The sequence below is a fragment of the Cibotium barometz genome, chromosome 19 (assembly GCF_041138505.1).
Source record: "Cibotium barometz isolate CiBa-2024 chromosome 19, ASM4113850v1, whole genome shotgun sequence".
Taxonomy (NCBI): Eukaryota; Viridiplantae; Streptophyta; class Polypodiopsida; order Cyatheales; family Cibotiaceae; genus Cibotium; species Cibotium barometz.
In genome coordinates, this window is record NC_141064.1 from 1828075 (window position 1) to 1845594 (window position 17520).

Below are 17520 nucleotides of genomic sequence, written 5' to 3' on the forward strand. Positions count from 1 at the left end.
TAATTATTTTAATAAGAAAAATAAGAGAGAGAAAGAGAATTATTTTTTAAAAGGCATTTTGTTTTGTTTTAAATGGAAAAAATAAAAAACGGGTCTTTTTTAAGGGGGGAAAAGAGAGAAAAAAAGAGAGGGGGAGAGAATAGAATTAGTTAAAAAAATGTTTTTGTTTTGTTTTAATTGGGAAAAATAAAGAGAGAGAGAGAGAGAGAGAATCGTAGTGTTTTTGTCCTGCTACCGACGCCGAGCACTGGCGGACGGACGTGTGTGAACGCAATGAGCTCACACTCGGTTATGAGAAGAGGAGGGAGGGTTTACGCATTATTCTAGGTCACACTTTCTTTCGCAGTGGCTGTTCACCACTCTTGCTAGGGTTGGGCCACCTTCGCGCTAATTTATCTTCCCCGCTTCTGTTTGCTGTTGTTTCCCCTTCTGTGTGCGATGCGGAGCTAAGAAGGGAGTGCAGATCAGTTTCTTGCAAAGCCTGTTGCAGCAGGACCGCTGTGACCATGGACCAGTGGAACTATGCCAGGGCTTCTCAACAACAGGTCCATCCATCTTTCTTTCTGCTCGAATGTGATTTCATTAGGTTTAACATGCTGGGGCAAAGTATATTCGAATTTATCTTCCGATGGGTCCGGTGGCAACATAGCGTAGGTTTGAATCTCAACGCAGGCTTATATTGGTGAGGTTTGCAAGAGCTTTTAGGCTACAAGATTCTTGCAAAACTTGTACGTCTCTTCCTTTTTCTTAGTGATGGCAGTTATCATCCCAAGATGGGCAACCTTGCTGTGCTAGTTTCTCGCTGAGCTAGCAATTCGCTTGCGAGACTGTATAACTTCGCCCAGTTCGGATACCATCACCATGGACTTCTTCCACCAAGCTTTAGCCATATGGTTTTATGAAACTGGACAAAATTTCTACGAGCACGTTGCATATTTATTGCCTGAATATGCATAGCAAGAAGCTGTTATTTGCATAATGAAAAACAGCCATATTCTTCTTTGTGAGGGATTGCATATTTGATTTGTAGATTGCAATTACTGAAAGGCTTACAATGTAGGCTTTTGTTGTTTGAGAATTTGCTTTCTTAGGTACATTTTTAAAATGGAACCAATAAAGGCTCACAGTGTAGGCTTTGTAACTTGAGAGGTTATCCCCTCAGGCACATACATCCAAGAGTTTTAAGATGGACTTAAATGATGGATTGGGTATATGAGTAGTAAGGTTGGCGATGTGGAACCTAAAGAGATTTTAGAAACAAATGTAAACATCTAAGAATCTTATTAATGTATGCTAAGGTACAGGCTTTGAGGTTATCATGATGCAGATGGGCACCTGCAATCTGCAAAGGTCTTCACACATACCATGAGCATATGAGATTCGCTGAAGTAAGAGTCTATCAAACTCGCCCCTTTCATGGGTCCTAAAAGCTGGGAGGACTTTAGAGATGTAAAGCATTCGAAGTGTCCTATCCTCTTCTCCCCCCTCTCCTTTTTGCCATATATTATGGAAGAATCACTGTAATTTCCTTGATACCCAGGGGACCTCCCAGTGCCCTCTCATGTAGCTGAAGTCAAAGGCTTGTTAAGACTGTCCAAGTTTTATTCTTGGTTTTGCTTTCTTGTCGACCTATTTCTGATGGTAAATCCTTTTTACATTAGATTAGAAAATCATCAACGAGCACCGTAGTTTTAGTTTATAACAGGTAGGTATGCCCTTACACCCACCATGGTGCTCGATGTATAAAGGTTCAAATGTTAAGTCATTCGTAATTTCAATATAATCTATTACTAGAGATTGATTTCTTTCTCTCTTTTTCAAGAGTTTTCAATGAGTTTGAAAAAGTTTCAAGCAGATGAACTTTTGTAGGTGCAGTTTTTTTCTTCAAGCAAATGTTGTTATTTGTGTTGTGGGCTTGGCGTTTCTGTTAGATATATTTAAAAAACATGCTGTAATTAACAGTATTTTTTCTCTCCCTTACTGGTTTCACGTTAAGAATAGATTTGCAGTAATAGCATGGATAGAGAGGTAGAGGCCTGCCTTGAATGCGTGCCCTCTAGAAGAATCTCAATTTGTTTAGATGAATTGGGAGGACTAGAATGAGTTCTAGAATTTCAGGCCTTCGTTGTGGGATTGAAGGATTCAATAATGAAGATCCCAAATGGATTTGGGAGGATTGGGGATAATTGTTTTGTCTTAATCAATGGCCATTGAAACAGATTCTACCTGCCGTTTCCTCAATGTTTCTGTTTTAATTTTTCACAAAGCTATAACGGTTCTGTTTTGTTGACTTCTTTCTGATTAGCCTTTGCCAAAGTATGATGTCCGTACTAATTGTGGTTTAGATGTTCAAATAATACTTTGAAGTGTTGTGTTCCAATGATTATTCAAATGTTCAGACGGTTTTCTCATATCTAAGATGCTTGACAGGGGCATCCTCAAGGTGGGCAGTTGGGGTATTCTTCGGGCTCGTATGGTGGTCAGCAGGGTGCTTCTGCTTCTGTTGCTACTCCATATGGTTCACAGATTTATTCCCAGCAAAGTTTTGGTCAAGCGTATGGCCAACAGGTAAATTTTTATGTTCTGGCATCCCATCATTTCTGTAAGTGTTTAGTGTTGTTGGTGGATTTAATAATTAGCTCAAGAGTTGCCAGTTGTGCTGAATTCGATGCAAGGGCCATGCCTTTCCGGGCTTGATTAGGACTGTTTTACAACTATGCAAGTTTGATTAGCTACCTCACTTCATGCTTTCTCCAACTTGTGTTCTTTCATATTTTCAAGTTAACATGAAATTTTAGATTGCAAGAGCTGGTCTTTACTTGCACTCTAGCTTTGTGTGTGACTGGATTGTATTTATGAAGCAATAAAGCTTGCTTTGAGACAGCAGAGCTCATCAATAAAGCTTGCTTTGAGACAGCAGAGCTCATCAAACAATTTTCAGGGCTATGAAGATAGAAGTTTTTTGGTACTAAGGTCATCCATAATTGCTATTGAATTCATTATGTCGGCGAGTGATTCTTTGTTTTATTTAGATTCTTGGGGCAGGTGGAAAAACAGCAGCCTCTGATGAGTATCAAGGAGCTGCCCCTGTGGCAGCAGGGCTCAGTGGAGGTACCTCTGTGAACATGTCAGGAATTTACAGCTTGGATTCAAAGTACACAAGTTCAGGGTATGGTGTTACTTCTGCTTCTCCCGCAGCTTTTACACAGAACACAGATCAACTTAGTGCGAGTCAGAAGGGTTCAGATTTTTTACTAGGGCAGTATTCAAAGAGCCAAGCTTCGTATCTGGCTGCTGATGGGCAGAGCGATGCTCTGAAGCGTTATTCTGAATCTCAGGTGGGTAGAGTTACCGATGGTTGATGAATTCTTTGAAGCCTCTGGTTTCCAGCTTATTGTGTGCATTCACTAGCATATTCACCATTTAGGTGCTATTTGTTTCATTCATTGTGATATTATTGGTAGATCATTTGCTGTCTTTCTATTGATGGAGCAGTTGGAGTAGGTATCCATTATATAACCACAAAAATATGGGACTTCATGACCGATTTTGTGGGGAATGGTTTTGATGCTTTAGTGTTTATCCCCCTTTTTTTAATGAAGACGTCTTCTTTCTTTTGATCTTGTAATGCTATGGATTTTACCATGCTTGTAAATCTTAGTCAATCTGGATTCTCTCTCTTCGAGACACGGTCATATGTATAGTCATTGTGCTTCAAACAGACTTTATGGATTTGCTACTTGATAGTACTTAAGTTTGGAATTCAATATTTACAGCAATCTCAAGCCCTTCGACAACAGCAGTTACTGCAGTCAGCTCTACGGCAAGGGACTGTGCCATCTGCTCTAGATAGTGGTGTCAGGTACTTTTGTAAACCATGCACTGCAATTATTACTTCGTAAAGAGGTGTACGAATGTCTCGTTTGCTTGTGCATCACATGAGATCTTTTTATCCTTCTCAGGTCTCAATCAGACTATCTTTCAGCCGGGAGGAATTCAGCCATACAAACTGCTGGTGCTGGAACTTATGGAGGGAGAGAACTTCTAGGCAGTACTTATGGCGTCACAAGATCAGATGCAGAAGCTGCTCTGTTGGGAAGCCAAGTGGGTCTAGCAGCTCGCAGTGGAGTTGGTGTGCTGCCATTTCCATCTCAGGCAACTGATCCATTAGGATCTCTTGCTGGAGGTAGGGGTATATTAGGAACCTTGTATCCCCCTGCCACAGGTTACAGTGCTCTGGATTTAGCTTCAGCTCGAAGTGGTATCAGTGGCATGTCAGATCTTGCTGGCATTGGCAGTGCACGTTATGATGACCGTCTGGATGATCGTATTGCTCTTCATTATGAATATGAGAGGCGAGATGATGACAGGCGCGTACGAGAGCGTTCAAGAGAACGTGATCGTGATCGTGAGAGAGAACGCGAAAGAGAAAGATCATGGGAGCGTGAGCGAGAACGTGAGCGTGAGCGAGAACGCTTAAGGGAGAGAGAGCGAGCACGAGAGAGAGAGCGAGCACGAGAGAGAGAACGAGCACGAGAGAGAGAACGGGACAGGGAGAGAGAGCTGCGAAGACGGGAAAGGACTCCGCCAAGGATTCTACCGCCTCCTAGACGAGAGGAGAAGGTGGCTAGGAAAGCATCCCCACCACCACCAAGGTAAGCGTAGGGAATAGTGGCATTGTTTTTCATTTTTTGCCACTCAACTAAGAAAGATTGCAAAGTCTAGTAGTTAAAATGATCAAATGTTTGCGTAGAGGGTTCTTTGGTTTTTGTAATCTTTGTGAGTGATTGATTGAGGTATTGGTCACATATTAAATTGTTGGAAAGGTTGCTAGCGGTCCATAATCCATGGAGATCATGTTACTTTTACATAAGAAATACGGCATACTTCTTTTGAACATAGCATAGCATAAATGAAATTTCATTTAATGATTCATAAAGCCAACCTTGCATGGAAGTATATCATGCTCCTCATAAGGGACTTGCCAAGAGTTCTAGTAACAGTGTGGGTAGTTTATTTGGGAATCACCTTAGTAAGGAAAGAAAAGTGCAACTGATAAGCATCCTCTTTTGTTGTAGAGAGGGATTGACTATTTTAGTAGTTTTAAAATTTTATATTGTGAAGTTTTTGTGAAATAAATGATAGTGGTTTCAAATCCGATGGGGTATTGAGATCTTGTTGTTTTCGCATAATTTTTAATGATATTTCTAGAATTGTGTAGGTTGTGGTGTGAGTCTAAAAATTTTAGTCACTCTTTTGCTAAAGAATAGACTCTCCTTATATGTGGGAAATCACTTTTCGGCCTCTCCTCAGGTTACCATTTGTGTCGTGCATCGTTAGCACCAAAACCTGCAAAGAAAACTTCTGGTCGAAGCTCTCCATGAAGCACCCCTTGAACCAACACCTCTTGACGAAGTGTTCTTGTAGAGCATTGATGTACAAGATGTGGCAAAATTGTCTTTTAGTAAGAATACTCTTGAACAAAACTTCAACTACTTGCAAATTTATGCATATGAGCCACCAACCTTAGCTTCCCAAAGCCATTTGCTTGCTGATGAACGAATCAATCGAAATCTTGCATCTTCTTAGATCTCCTCAGAAGCATCAACCCCTCTAGCACCATTGTACATCTTCTTGCGTGCCGAGAGACAATTCTTGGTTCTCTCTATGGACCCCTCCTTGTGGAACATACTCTAGATAGTACATCCATGTAGTACATCAAAGAAAGCACTCTAGTCTTTGTTTGATTAGCTACTGACAAATCTATGAAACCTCATTCTATAGCACAGTTGCATGTGGTGGACACATTCATCGACATGTTCTCTTGGGTTGCCATCTTTGATGAAGAAAACACCTTAGTTGTTGAAGAGGGGTAAGACACTCTAGACAACTCCTTGGATGGCTATGAAGAATCCGCTAGAAGTGTTGATTGCTATGCGTAATGTAATTCGATCGATCGGTGTGGAATGCTTGGTTGAACACGATGCTAATCATTACACTTAAATACAACAAGAGTTATTGGACAACAAGCTCAATACAAGATGTAATTTGTTGAATTGACAACAGATGCACAATGAGACGGAACGGGTGGTGGCTCCCTCAAATAGGGTATATTAATCTTGGGAGAATCAAGTATATGGTGTCATGGGCATTTCTGACTAGATTTCCATACCAATGCATATGAATAGAGTATTGTAAACAATATGGTTGTCGGTGAAGATTTGTAACTCACACTACTTTCTGAAGTACCCATGTTCTCTACCATCTGCTCTCTATTGCTCCACCAACATATGGTTAGTAACAACTTGCAAAAGAGTACGTAGGACAAGAGAACACTACACATGGTATGTGAACATGGAGTCTTGCCCCTCTCCTGGTACTTGGTGTGCCTACTTCTAGAGAGAGGGAAGAGAGATGATACGTCCACCTTGGGTGTTGAGAGAGGACAAGGGACTTGTGTAAGCTGGGATGGACACATGGCTGGTTGCTCTCTTTGAACAAAGAGAATAAGGTTTGGGCGGTTGGCATTGCCGCCTCGAGACATTAGTATGTGCGAACACAAGGTTGGTCATAATTTATAAGTGAGTTTTGGTTGCCCAAAACTTAATGAAGTGTATATACACACTTGTAAATTAATGCTAGTTCCTAAGGCTACATGCTTGTCTGACCAATGTGTAGTTCCGGGTAAGGAATGGAGCATTGGTATGGGCAATCCCCGTTCATGAGACTATACCAAATAGATGTATTCCAGGCATGTATACGAGGTACCAGACCCAATGGAACACCAAACCTCTAGGCATTTTCAGGCATGTACACAGAGACACAAGTTACAATGGAAAGCAAAGTCCACAGTATCACATGAGTGGCATGAATCCCCGGCATATGCAACTGCCATGGACGATAGTCCAACGCACATACGTAATGAGAAAGCACGGGTGGACCAGTTGGGTGGCCAAATGGTGACACATAATGTGACATTTCTTCACTAGGATTGACCAACTGTAACAAAAACCAATCCTTGCGGGTTGCACAATCCTTGCTGGGCGGATATCGGGCATCCAAATATGTAGTTGTGGTTGGCATAGTAGTTGCTTGCATTGACATTTAGACAACCCTGCATTTACTCCTCTTACCTCCCCATTTTGCGGCGAATCATAGCCTCTAGTGTAATTGCGTTCAGAAGGTAAAAGGTGGAGGCTTATTTTACATCTTGATGCGATTCTTTTGCCTCCCTTTTATTTACATTTTTCTTGTTGTTATAGTGTTTCCTTGGTTCAGGCTCTTAAAAAATGTGATTCCCATTATCGTATTACGTGGGAAATCATAGCATCTAGGCTTATAAGTGGAGGGATAGTTATAAGTAATTAAGGCGTAAAAAGCTCATAATGAAAGCAAGGCCAATTACAGAGCCTAGAGGCCTATAAAACCATAGCCTAAGCTCAATGCATAGCATGATCGTCAAGTTTCACTCGTAGTGCATGGCTCATAGGGATTCCTCCACGCAAGGACACGTCTGTGGCTTGGTGGTGTGGGATGTTGGGTCTTCATGTGGGGAGCTTTACCCAAGATGTAGCTATGGCCTCTAGCTCGGGGGTGAGTCCTAAGGACTCTATGGTTGGGAGGTGTTACATCCCGACTGGCCTTAAGGCTAGGGCGGGAAACACGTGGACTAACCCAAGATTAGGGTTAGGGTTAACCGGTTAAGGCTTAGCCGAGGGCGTGGGGAACCTCGAGGGTTCACACGTAGTCTAAGGGTGCTAGCAAGAGGAGGTATAGATTGGCCGTGGGATTGGAAATAAAAGTTACAAGCTAATAATAATAACTAGGGGCTAATAATGGCTAAAAGCTTATAAATAAAGTAGGAGAGCTTTATAAATAAAAACAAGCCACTTATAGTGAAGCTATTACTATATAAGTGACTTGGAGTCATTTATTAGATGCAAGAGATCAAGGATCTACGCCTTAGTGGGGGCTACTATGGAGCATGCAGGATCTCTTGGCCATGGAGCTATCAACGAGTGGCTCGGCTTGGTGGTATGGGACACCAGGTTGGGGTCATCGGTGCCCAGTAGGCTCGTGGCAATTTGACCTCTGTGTAAATGGAAGGGCAACTATAACACGGAAATCTTATCAATCATGAAAACTTAAAATACACATAAGCATGCCAGATAAAAGATGGTAACTTTGCACAATACACCACACTAGGGGCCAGAAGATGGGCTGGCCCCCTCCCCTCCCCCCTTTCCCCCCCTTTTACGGTTAGATTACCAAAAAGGAGTCTGCTTCCAAATAGAACTTCATGGGGGCCCAGAGATTTTCCAGTGGCTAGCACCTCTTCCAATACAGTATGAAAGTAAAACAAAAACATATGTTGAATTCGATGTCGTTCCTCAGCACAAGAGAGCATTCCCGGCATAAAGCATATGTAGGACAAGCATGGACAGCCCATAGCACTCCCACATCAGCTCGGGACAGCCCTGCATCTTCATCTTCCTCCTGTCTGGCTCATGGAACAAGTTGACTAGCCTTGAAGGGCTGTTTGCAGTAGTCGACCAGCTCTCAGTAGCCACAGAAGGAGTCGACCAGCAGCAGCACAGGGCTGTAAAAACAGTCGGCCAGCATCGAAACAGCCACTAGATGAAGTTGACCAGCCTTGGCCACACACATGCATGACTTTCGTCGCCGTAGGTGACAATAGATTGCTGTAGTTGGTTGCCAAGAGGCTGAAAACCAGTCGACCAGCTCTCATGCACACAAGAAAGTAAGCGCATGAGTGAAATCTGGAGTTTTCCTCAATAATAGAGCTCTTTTGCCAATAATAGCTGTAATGTGTGCTTTTTAGGTCCACAAGGGGGCGTCTACTTGAAGATGGCCCAAATATTGCCCAAAGCCCGTCTCTTGGTTGCCACGTGTATTAAATAAGACTTTCCTTGTGTGTACAACTTGTAAGTTGTCCGGTCACTTATAAATGTGTGTGAGCTTGCACCCATAATTATTAATGTGTTAAATCATAAAGTTGTAAATTAGGTTTTTAGGGACACTTATCACTTGCAAAAACACATGTAGATCACTTGTCAGCCCCAAACAGGTGTGCACATACACGTCCACAGGGTGTGCCCAGGCGTCCCCGGCTCCATGGACAACGCAAGCAAAAATCTCAGGCATTGTCGAGGTAAAGAAGACAAGTCATCAAAAAGTCATGCACACACGAGTGCAGCTAGATTGGAAGAAACACCTAGTGCTTAGTTGTATCAACTAAAATGTCCAGGACTTATGATCCTTCCGGAATCTTCCTAGAGCATAAATATAGAAAATCTCTAGGATAGCTAGTCGCAGGGAATCGCATCATGTCAGGCTCCATGAGCCATACATGTACACCATGTCGAGGTCCACAAGCCACACATGTACTATCATGTCAGGCTCCATGAGCCATACATGCATTGTCATGTCAGGCACCATATGCCACACAGACACCATGTGAGGCTCCACTAGATATACATGTATGTCATGTCAGGCTCAATATGCCACACATGAGTAGTAGAAAAATAGAAGCTGTGGGGAAATTTTTGACACTCTTATCTTGGTGGTGGTTGGAGGTATTGAACCTGTTAGAAGTCATCTCCTGTCTATTTGTATACACCAGGGCCTCTGTTGTGGGTGTGCCCGCCCGTATATCATTTTTCCACACTCCCCGTATTTTTCCCTATTTTTTCCCATTTTTTCCTAGTGGCTGGAGGGCTGCCAGGTGATGCCAGGATCACTCTGAGGCTGGCCGACTGCATCTGTAGCAGTCGTGGGCCATCTGAGTGCTGGCCGACTTGATCTGAGCAGATGTGGGGATCTGATGCTGGCCGACTGCTGTTTTTCAGCAGTCGTGGACATTTTATGAGTCGTGGGCCTCTTCCAGAGCTGGCCGACTGCCCTCATGGGCTTGTATATATTCCCCCCCATCCTCCTCCACTTTCTCATTCAGTTTTCTTCGGGATCTTGTGTATAGAGAAGAGTTTACACACATCTCTCAGTGTTTCTTGTGCTGATTATTTTCTGCAGTCTACTTGCTCTTGTCTACCCAAGTTTGGATATCATTTCCGCTGCATATTCTGACATGGTATCAGAGCCCTAGGCTCTAGCAGATCTTGGGCGTTTTTCTGAGCAAGAGGGGGAGCAACAAGTTGCTGATCGGTGGACTGTTTCGGGCTGAACGGGAAGTGAAGGTGCAAGAGGAAGGCGGGCAGAAGGGCTGGACAGCCACTTGCATATTCTCTGATTTTCAGATTTTTTCCCACCCACCCACCCTTTCAGGTTACTCTCCGAGATGGCGGATTTACTCGAGATGGCAGAGAAGCACGTGAAGATTCCGACTCTTCCCACGTTCCCAGTGGATCGGCAGTTGGACGGGTCCAATTATGGCATCTGGAAGGTCATGATGGAGTCAGTTCTGGAGTCATATGATCTTGCTGATTTTATTATCAAAGGGGTGCCAAGGCCGGAAGCTGAGGAAGGGGAGGTTTTATCTGCGAGGAAGGACCGAGAGGCACAGGCACAAATGTGGGACCGTGTCAACGCCAGGGTCCGGTCATTTATATTCCTCAATTGCACACCACAGGTGATCAACCATGTGAAGCACATGACGCTGGCAAGAGGCATATGGGAGCACTTGGCTTCTTTGTACAACAGGGTATCACCCATGAAGCGGATATCCTTGGAAGTGCAGATGCGGGTTATGAACCCTGCAAAGTCTTCGACGATGCGGGAACACATTAACAAGCTGCAGGCCCTTCAGCAGGAAGTCCTTCAAGCTGGGAAAGAGATATCGTCCGAAGATATGGCCATCACGTTACTTTCTCACTTGCCTGGTCAGTATTCCGCTTTCTATTCCTCGTTGATCACTAGTGGCAGGCTCAGCACCATTACTTGGGAGGAGCTTGTGCCAATGGTCTTGGACCAGGAGGAACGTTTTACGAACCCTCCTCACGGCGGAGGATCAGAGGCCTTAACTGGCCAACGGTCGAAAGGCCGTAATACCAACAAGGGCAAAGGGAAGGCTTCACCAGATAAGTCTTCCGAGAAGAAGCCAGATCCAGAACGAGAGAAGCTGAAGGCCGAAAGATCTTGTAATGATTGTGGCGAGAAAGGCCACTATTGGAGGAAGTGCCCTAAGCGGACAGGGAAGAGTGCTGAGTCCTCAGCCTCAGCTGCGAAGACTCCGGCATTTGTGCACTTGGAGATGGTGGACTCCGATGATTCATCGTCTTCGAGCGAGGAGGCAGCTGGCTTCACCGCAAAGGATACTCGGGAATGGATTCTCGACAGTGGTGCTTCCAGGCACATGACTCCATCCCGTGACTTCTTCTTGGATCTGAAGCGGCAGTCAGGTCGTATCTTTATTGGTGATAACTCCACTATTCCGATTCATAGTGAGGGCCGGATGGAGATCATTCCCGACGGCAAGGGGGGCAAGCATGCTTCCCGTGTTCTTTACGTCCCTGCTCTGGGCTTTCATCTTTTGTCAGTGCATGAGGTATGCAAGACTGGCTTTCGGGTGGAATTTGAGGAGCATTCAGTTGCTCTAAGGGACCGTGAGACAGGCAAAGTTGTTTGGGAAGGCGGTGTGGAGAACGGTATCTACAAACTCTCTGCACTCTCCTCACTGACAGGCTCTCAGGTCGGAGACTTGTGGCACTTTCGTTTTGGCCACTTAAATGTGGATGCTTTGCGGCGCGCCTTCCGGGACCAGATGGTGGTTGGCTTGCCAGATGTTGGTAGTAGGCAAGGACGCTGCAGTTCTTGCATACGTGGTAAGCAGCACAGGGAATCCTTTCCGAAGCAGGCTTCCAGGCGGGCTTCGAAACCTTTGGAGTTGATTCACACTGACTTGTGTGGACCACAGCAGATACCATCCTTGGGAGGATCTCTCTACTTCATGCTGCTTGTTGATGATTGTACCAGATTCACGTGGGTCTACTTTCTTTCACAGAAGGACCAGGCTTTTGCTCGGTTCAAGGATTGGCACGTGATGGTGGAGAAAGAGTCTGGATTTCAGGTCAAGACTCTCAGGGCTGACAAAGGAGGGGAATTCTCCTCGACTGTATTCTTTCGGTTTTGTGCAGATCATGGCATCAAGAGGGAATTGGCCAATACCGGATCGCCTTCGGAGAATGGAGTTGTTGAACGTAAGAACAGGACTGTGGTGGAGATGGCGAGGACCATGCTGGAGCATCGAGATCTTCCTCGTCCACTGTGGGGTGAGGCTGTGGCGACAGCTGTCCATACCATTAACCGCTCTCCGACGACTTCTGTACCCCATATGACTCCATTTGAGGCATATTTTGGCAGGAAACCCGATGTCTCGCACTTCCGTGTCTTTGGGAGTGACGCGTATGTACATATTCCGAAGAAGCAGAGGGGGAAGCTTGACTCCAAGTCCCGCAAGATGGTATTTGTGGGGTATAACTCTCTTTCCAAGGGATACAGGTTGTATGATCCAGAGAGGAACGAGATTGTTGTCAGCCGGGATGTGGTCTTTGACGAGCATGTTCCAGCATCCACTGTCGAGGAGCCGCCACTTCTTGGAGATCCAGAGTCTGATGATGATTCCCAGTCTACCACTCCAGTTGATCCACCTCAGTCATCACAGGAGGTTGAGCCCGCAGCTGGAGTTGAGCCCCCGCGACCACAGGAGGCTCCACGATCTGTTCGAGTACCTAGGTGGTTGATGGACACCCTTAGGGAGTCAGGTGTCACGGAGCTACCCTCCGAGTGGACCACAGAGGACGGCCCTCGAAGATCACATCGAGTTCGAGATAAAAGCAACACGGCGGAGCTTCTTCAGGTGAACTATGCTCTTATGTCTCGTATCATGCGGGATAAAGAGCCCACTTCCGTAAAGGAAGCCCTTTCACAGGATACTTGGAGGGAAGCCATGCAGGTGGAACTTGACGCCATCGAGAAGAACAACACTTGGGAGTTGGTACCGAGGCCGTCGAAGCGGTCAGTCATTGGTGTCAAATGGGTCTTTAAGACCAAGTACGCGGCTGATGGGTCGGTGGACAAACACAAAGCCAGGCTCGTGGCTAAGGGTTATGCTCAGCGGCCAGGCATCGACTACGAGGATACCTTTGCACCGACAGCGCGGATGACCACGATTCGGACCGTTCTTGCCCTTGCTTCTTCTCAGAGGTGGCCCGTGTACCAGATGGATGTAAAATCGGCGTTCCTTAATGGTGACCTGCAGGAGGAGGTGTACGTTGAGCAGCCTCCAGGCTTCATTGTTCCAGGATCGGAAGGGATGGTTTACAGGTTACGTAAGGCCTTGTATGGTCTTAAGCAGGCTCCGCGGGCTTGGAATCAGAAGATTGATTCCTTCTTTATTCGGACTGGATTTCAGAGATCGGTTGCAGATCCAAACCTGTATCTCTTTCGGGAACGCGGCTTGGTCACACTCATCATCCTTTATGTGGATGATCTCATTCTCACCGGCGGTCATGTGGAGCACATTGGAGTGACAAAGGCTGCCTTGTCAAAGGAGTTTGAGATGACCGACTTAGGCTTACTCCACTTCTTCTTGGGATTGGAGATCTGGCAGACCCAGAGGGGGTTTTTCGTCTCTCAGCAGCGGTATGTTCATGAGTTGCTTGAGGCCTTTGGGATGGAGAACTGCAAGCCTATTACTTCGCCGATGGACCCGAACACAAAGTTAACCGTTACAGATCCTTGTGAGCCAGTTGATGCCTCGCAGTACCGGAAGTTGGTTGGTTCATTGATCTGGTTGCTGAACACCAGATTGGACTTGAGCTTCTCCGTGGGGCTGTTGAGCTCTTTTATGCAGACGCCATTGAAGACTCATTGGGACGCAGGATTGCGGATCTTGCGGTATCTGCAGAGTACGAAGGATCTGGGACTCTTTTACACAGGAGGGAATGGAGTCAAGCTCCAAGGTTGGAGTGACTCAGATTGGGGAGGAGATCCAGACACGAGGAGATCTACTTCAGGATACACTTTTACCCTCGGCTCAGGAGCGGTTTCTTGGAGCAGCAAGAAGCAGCCGACTATTGCCCTTTCTTCGACAGAGGCAGAGTATCGGGCTGCTTGTGGTGCTGCTTGTGAGGTTGTATGGCTGCGGAGGCTGCTTGGCGAGATGGGGTTTCCACAGAGGGAGCCCACAGTCATCCAGTGTGATAACCAGAGTTGTATAGCTATTGCTCGGAACCCGGTTTTCCATGCCCGGACCAAGCATATAGAGATACAGTATCACTTTGTTCGTGAGAAGATCTTGGCTGGTGACATCTTGCTACTTTATTGTTCGACGGAGGACAATGCGGCGGACCTCTTCACGAAGTCTCTACCTCAGGCTACGCTCAGGCGGCACTCCAGCTCCCTGGGGTTGGTTACACAGCCAGGAGCTGAGAGGGGGTGTTAGAAGTCATCTCCTGTCTATTTGTATACACCAGGGCCTCTGTTGTGGGTGTGCCCGCCCGTATATCATTTTTCCACACTCCCCGTATTTTTCCCTATTTTTTCCCATTTTTTCCTAGTGGCTGGAGGGCTGCCAGGTGATGCCAGGATCACTCTGAGGCTGGCCGACTGCATCTGTAGCAGTCGTGGGCCATCTGAGTGCTGGCCGACTTGATCTGAGCAGATGTGGGGATCTGATGCTGGCCGACTGCTGTTTTTCAGCAGTCGTGGACATTTTATGAGTCGTGGGCCTCTTCCAGAGCTGGCCGACTGCCCTCATGGGCTTGTATATATTCCCCCCCATCCTCCTCCACTTTCTCATTCAGTTTTCTTCGGGATCTTGTGTATAGAGAAGAGTTTACACACATCTCTCAGTGTTTCTTGTGCTGATTATTTTCTGCAGTCTACTTGCTCTTGTCTACCCAAGTTTGGATATCATTTCCGCTGCATATTCTGACAGAACCCTATTTGTACTCAGGACTGTCATTTGTGAGAGAAGTACATGATGGTGATGTTAGAAGTCATCTCCTGTCTATTTATATACACCAGGACCTTTGTTGTGGGTGTGCCTGTCCTTATTAGGTGTTTTCTTAAATTTTTCTATTTTTTTGTGGCATGGGAGGCAGTCTTGTAGTGGCAGAAGGACCTTGAACCTGGCCGACTGAAACGGGAAGGCGGACGCGTGTATTGGAATCGTATAAATGTGAACAAGATTCTGAGCACTTAACAATTGAGCATTACAACCACAAAGCTGAAAATGACAGTACACCACATAAAGGGGCCGATGATAGGCTGACCCCCCTCCCCTTTAGGTTATATTACCAAAAGAGTCTGCAAAGTACAAGATTATGGGTGCCTGGGGATTCACCACCAGCCTGCACCTGATTCTTCCAAATACATCATGTATGAATACATCTCAAACAAGAGAATCTGTAGGTACATCCGCCCTACACACAGGTACATCCGCCCTGCATAAGCCTCTTCTCAGGTACATCCGCCCTGCACAAGAGTATCACAATCCTCACAGGTACTCCACCCTGCACAAGATGTAAATGGATCTTTAGGCCCTGTTTCCACGCGAGAAACTGATCCAGAAACCTGTGTTCTCCGCGAGCAAGTGTCCCCAATGCTTGCCCTAAGCACCTGTTATACCAGGAAACCTTGAGACACATCCATGCTCACATATTCCATTGCTGTCCGGCCTGTTTTGTGCAATAACCAGTCCAAAACAGCAACTTTCTATCGCGAGAATTCCACCTGTAAAGGGTCCTACAGCCCTATGGAGGTCCCTAGAGCTGTCCTGTACTGTCCAAGTTGACTTTGGACACCTGTAACCAGCCCAAAACTCGCAATAACCAGAAATTACAGGTCTGAAATTTACCAACCAGCCCTTTAGAAGAGTGTGGGGATCGTTATCCAAGCTTGTGTGAGTCCGGGAAGCAAGCAACCAGCCCTGTAGCAACTCCCAAAGCTCCAACCAGCTCTCCAATGTGTTGAGTAATGAATAAAACAGCCCAAAACGCCTCTTGAAGGAGGCGCCTTTCTCCAATGCCACCTAAGGGGCTTGGTGGGTACACATAATGGCTGACAAGTGTCCCCATAAGGTGTCCAGGTAGGTGTCCAGCCCATAGTGCTCCATTTGTCCTGTTTGTATAAGTTTAGGTCCAACCAAATGGGAAATGGCCATAAGCTGTCCGGACTTCATTAATTTTGGTCCAACCAAATGCGAATGCATTATAAGTTGTCCGGCCACTTATTAATGAGTGTGTACCTGCAAACCAATAAACTTTAGTAGTAAATGAAATAAGCTGTAAATTGAGTGTGGACGCACTTACCACCTGCAAAACCCATAAGCCCACAGTTTTAGGCCCAAACAAGAGTGCACACATGTGTCCACAAGGTGCCCGGGCGTCCCCGGTCCCTCGGACTTCACAAGCCAAAATAACAAGCATTGTCCAGGCAGTAAGACAATGTCACACAAAGTAAAATAAAGTTATGGCATGCATCATTTATGCATTGTGCACATGTAAACTTGGAGAACCACCTATCATCATTCTTGTACTTGAAAATATTCCGCCTGCCATCATAACACACCATGTGTGCATGGCCGGAATCCACACGGGCACCGCCCGAAAGTCCACAAATGTCCTGCCATGTCCTTGGACTCATATGCATCCACTCATATGATCCATATACATGCCCAGGTATAATACATACATGCATCCGCATGTTTCTAGGCCTGACACGCATCCGCATGTCCCTAGAATATAGGGGTTTGTGGAGAACCACCTATCATCATTCTTGTACTTGAAAATATTTCGCCTGTCATCATAACACACCATGTGTGCATGGCCGGAATCCACACGGGCACCGCCCGAAAGTCCACAAATGTCCTGCCATGTCCTTGGACTCATATGCATCCACTCATATGATCCATATACATGCCCAGGTATAATATATACATGCATCCGCATGTTTCTAGGCCTGACACGCATCCGCATGTTCCTAGAATATAGGGGTTTGTGACACCGACTGCATCTGTGGAGACTCTGGAGGTGGCCGATTGATTTGCATGAGTTGTGGACTTCCCTGATGCTGGCCGACCCCCTTTGCTGTTGGCCGACTGTGTATTTTATAGTCGTGGGGATTTTTGTGTCTTGTCAACTGTCCTACAGCAGGCTGATTGCTGTTGGGGGGCCATATAAAATGGCCCCCAGTTCCCTTGTCATTGTTGTACCAATTATAGAGCAGAGTTACACGCCTCTATCTCTGTCTCTCGTGCTGTGATTTTTTGCATTGCGTTTTGCTCGTGTTCCCAAATCTGGTCATCATCTCCGTTGCATATTCTGACATGGTATCAGAGCCTAGGCTCTAGATAGTTCTTGGGATTTGTGTGAGCAAGAGGGGGACTGTTGTGTTGCTGATTGGTGGATTGTTCGGGACTGTTCGAGAAGAGGAGAAGCAAGAGGATGGCGGGCTGATTTGCTGGACAGCCACTTGCAGGTGTTAGTTCTTCTTTGTTTCCACCCACCCACCCTTTTTTAGTGTACATCCCCGCAATGGCAG

General features: G+C 45.8%; 1 protein-coding gene across 5 annotated transcripts in view; it reads left to right on the top strand.

Annotated features, from left to right (window-relative positions):
• The first annotated feature begins 303 nt into the window (after nucleotides 1-303).
• The window catches only part of LOC147628095 (uncharacterized), a 38841-nt gene continuing 21624 nt past the window's right edge, over nucleotides 304-17520 (top strand). For 3 of the 5 annotated variants that reach the window (XM_086813105.1, XM_086813106.1, XM_086813107.1), the window contains exons 1-5: nucleotides 305-545; nucleotides 2431-2568; nucleotides 3033-3338; nucleotides 3777-3862; nucleotides 3963-4655. In XM_086813105.1, the coding sequence (XP_086669231.1) occupies nucleotides 507-545; nucleotides 2431-2568; nucleotides 3033-3338; nucleotides 3777-3862; nucleotides 3963-4655 (1262 nt within the window). In that variant the 5' untranslated portion in view covers nucleotides 305-506. Of the gene's footprint in view, nucleotides 546-2430; nucleotides 2569-3032; nucleotides 3339-3776; nucleotides 3863-3962; nucleotides 4656-17520 lie in introns of all 5 variants that reach the window. The other 2 variants (XM_086813109.1, XM_086813108.1) reach the window with 2 other exon arrangements.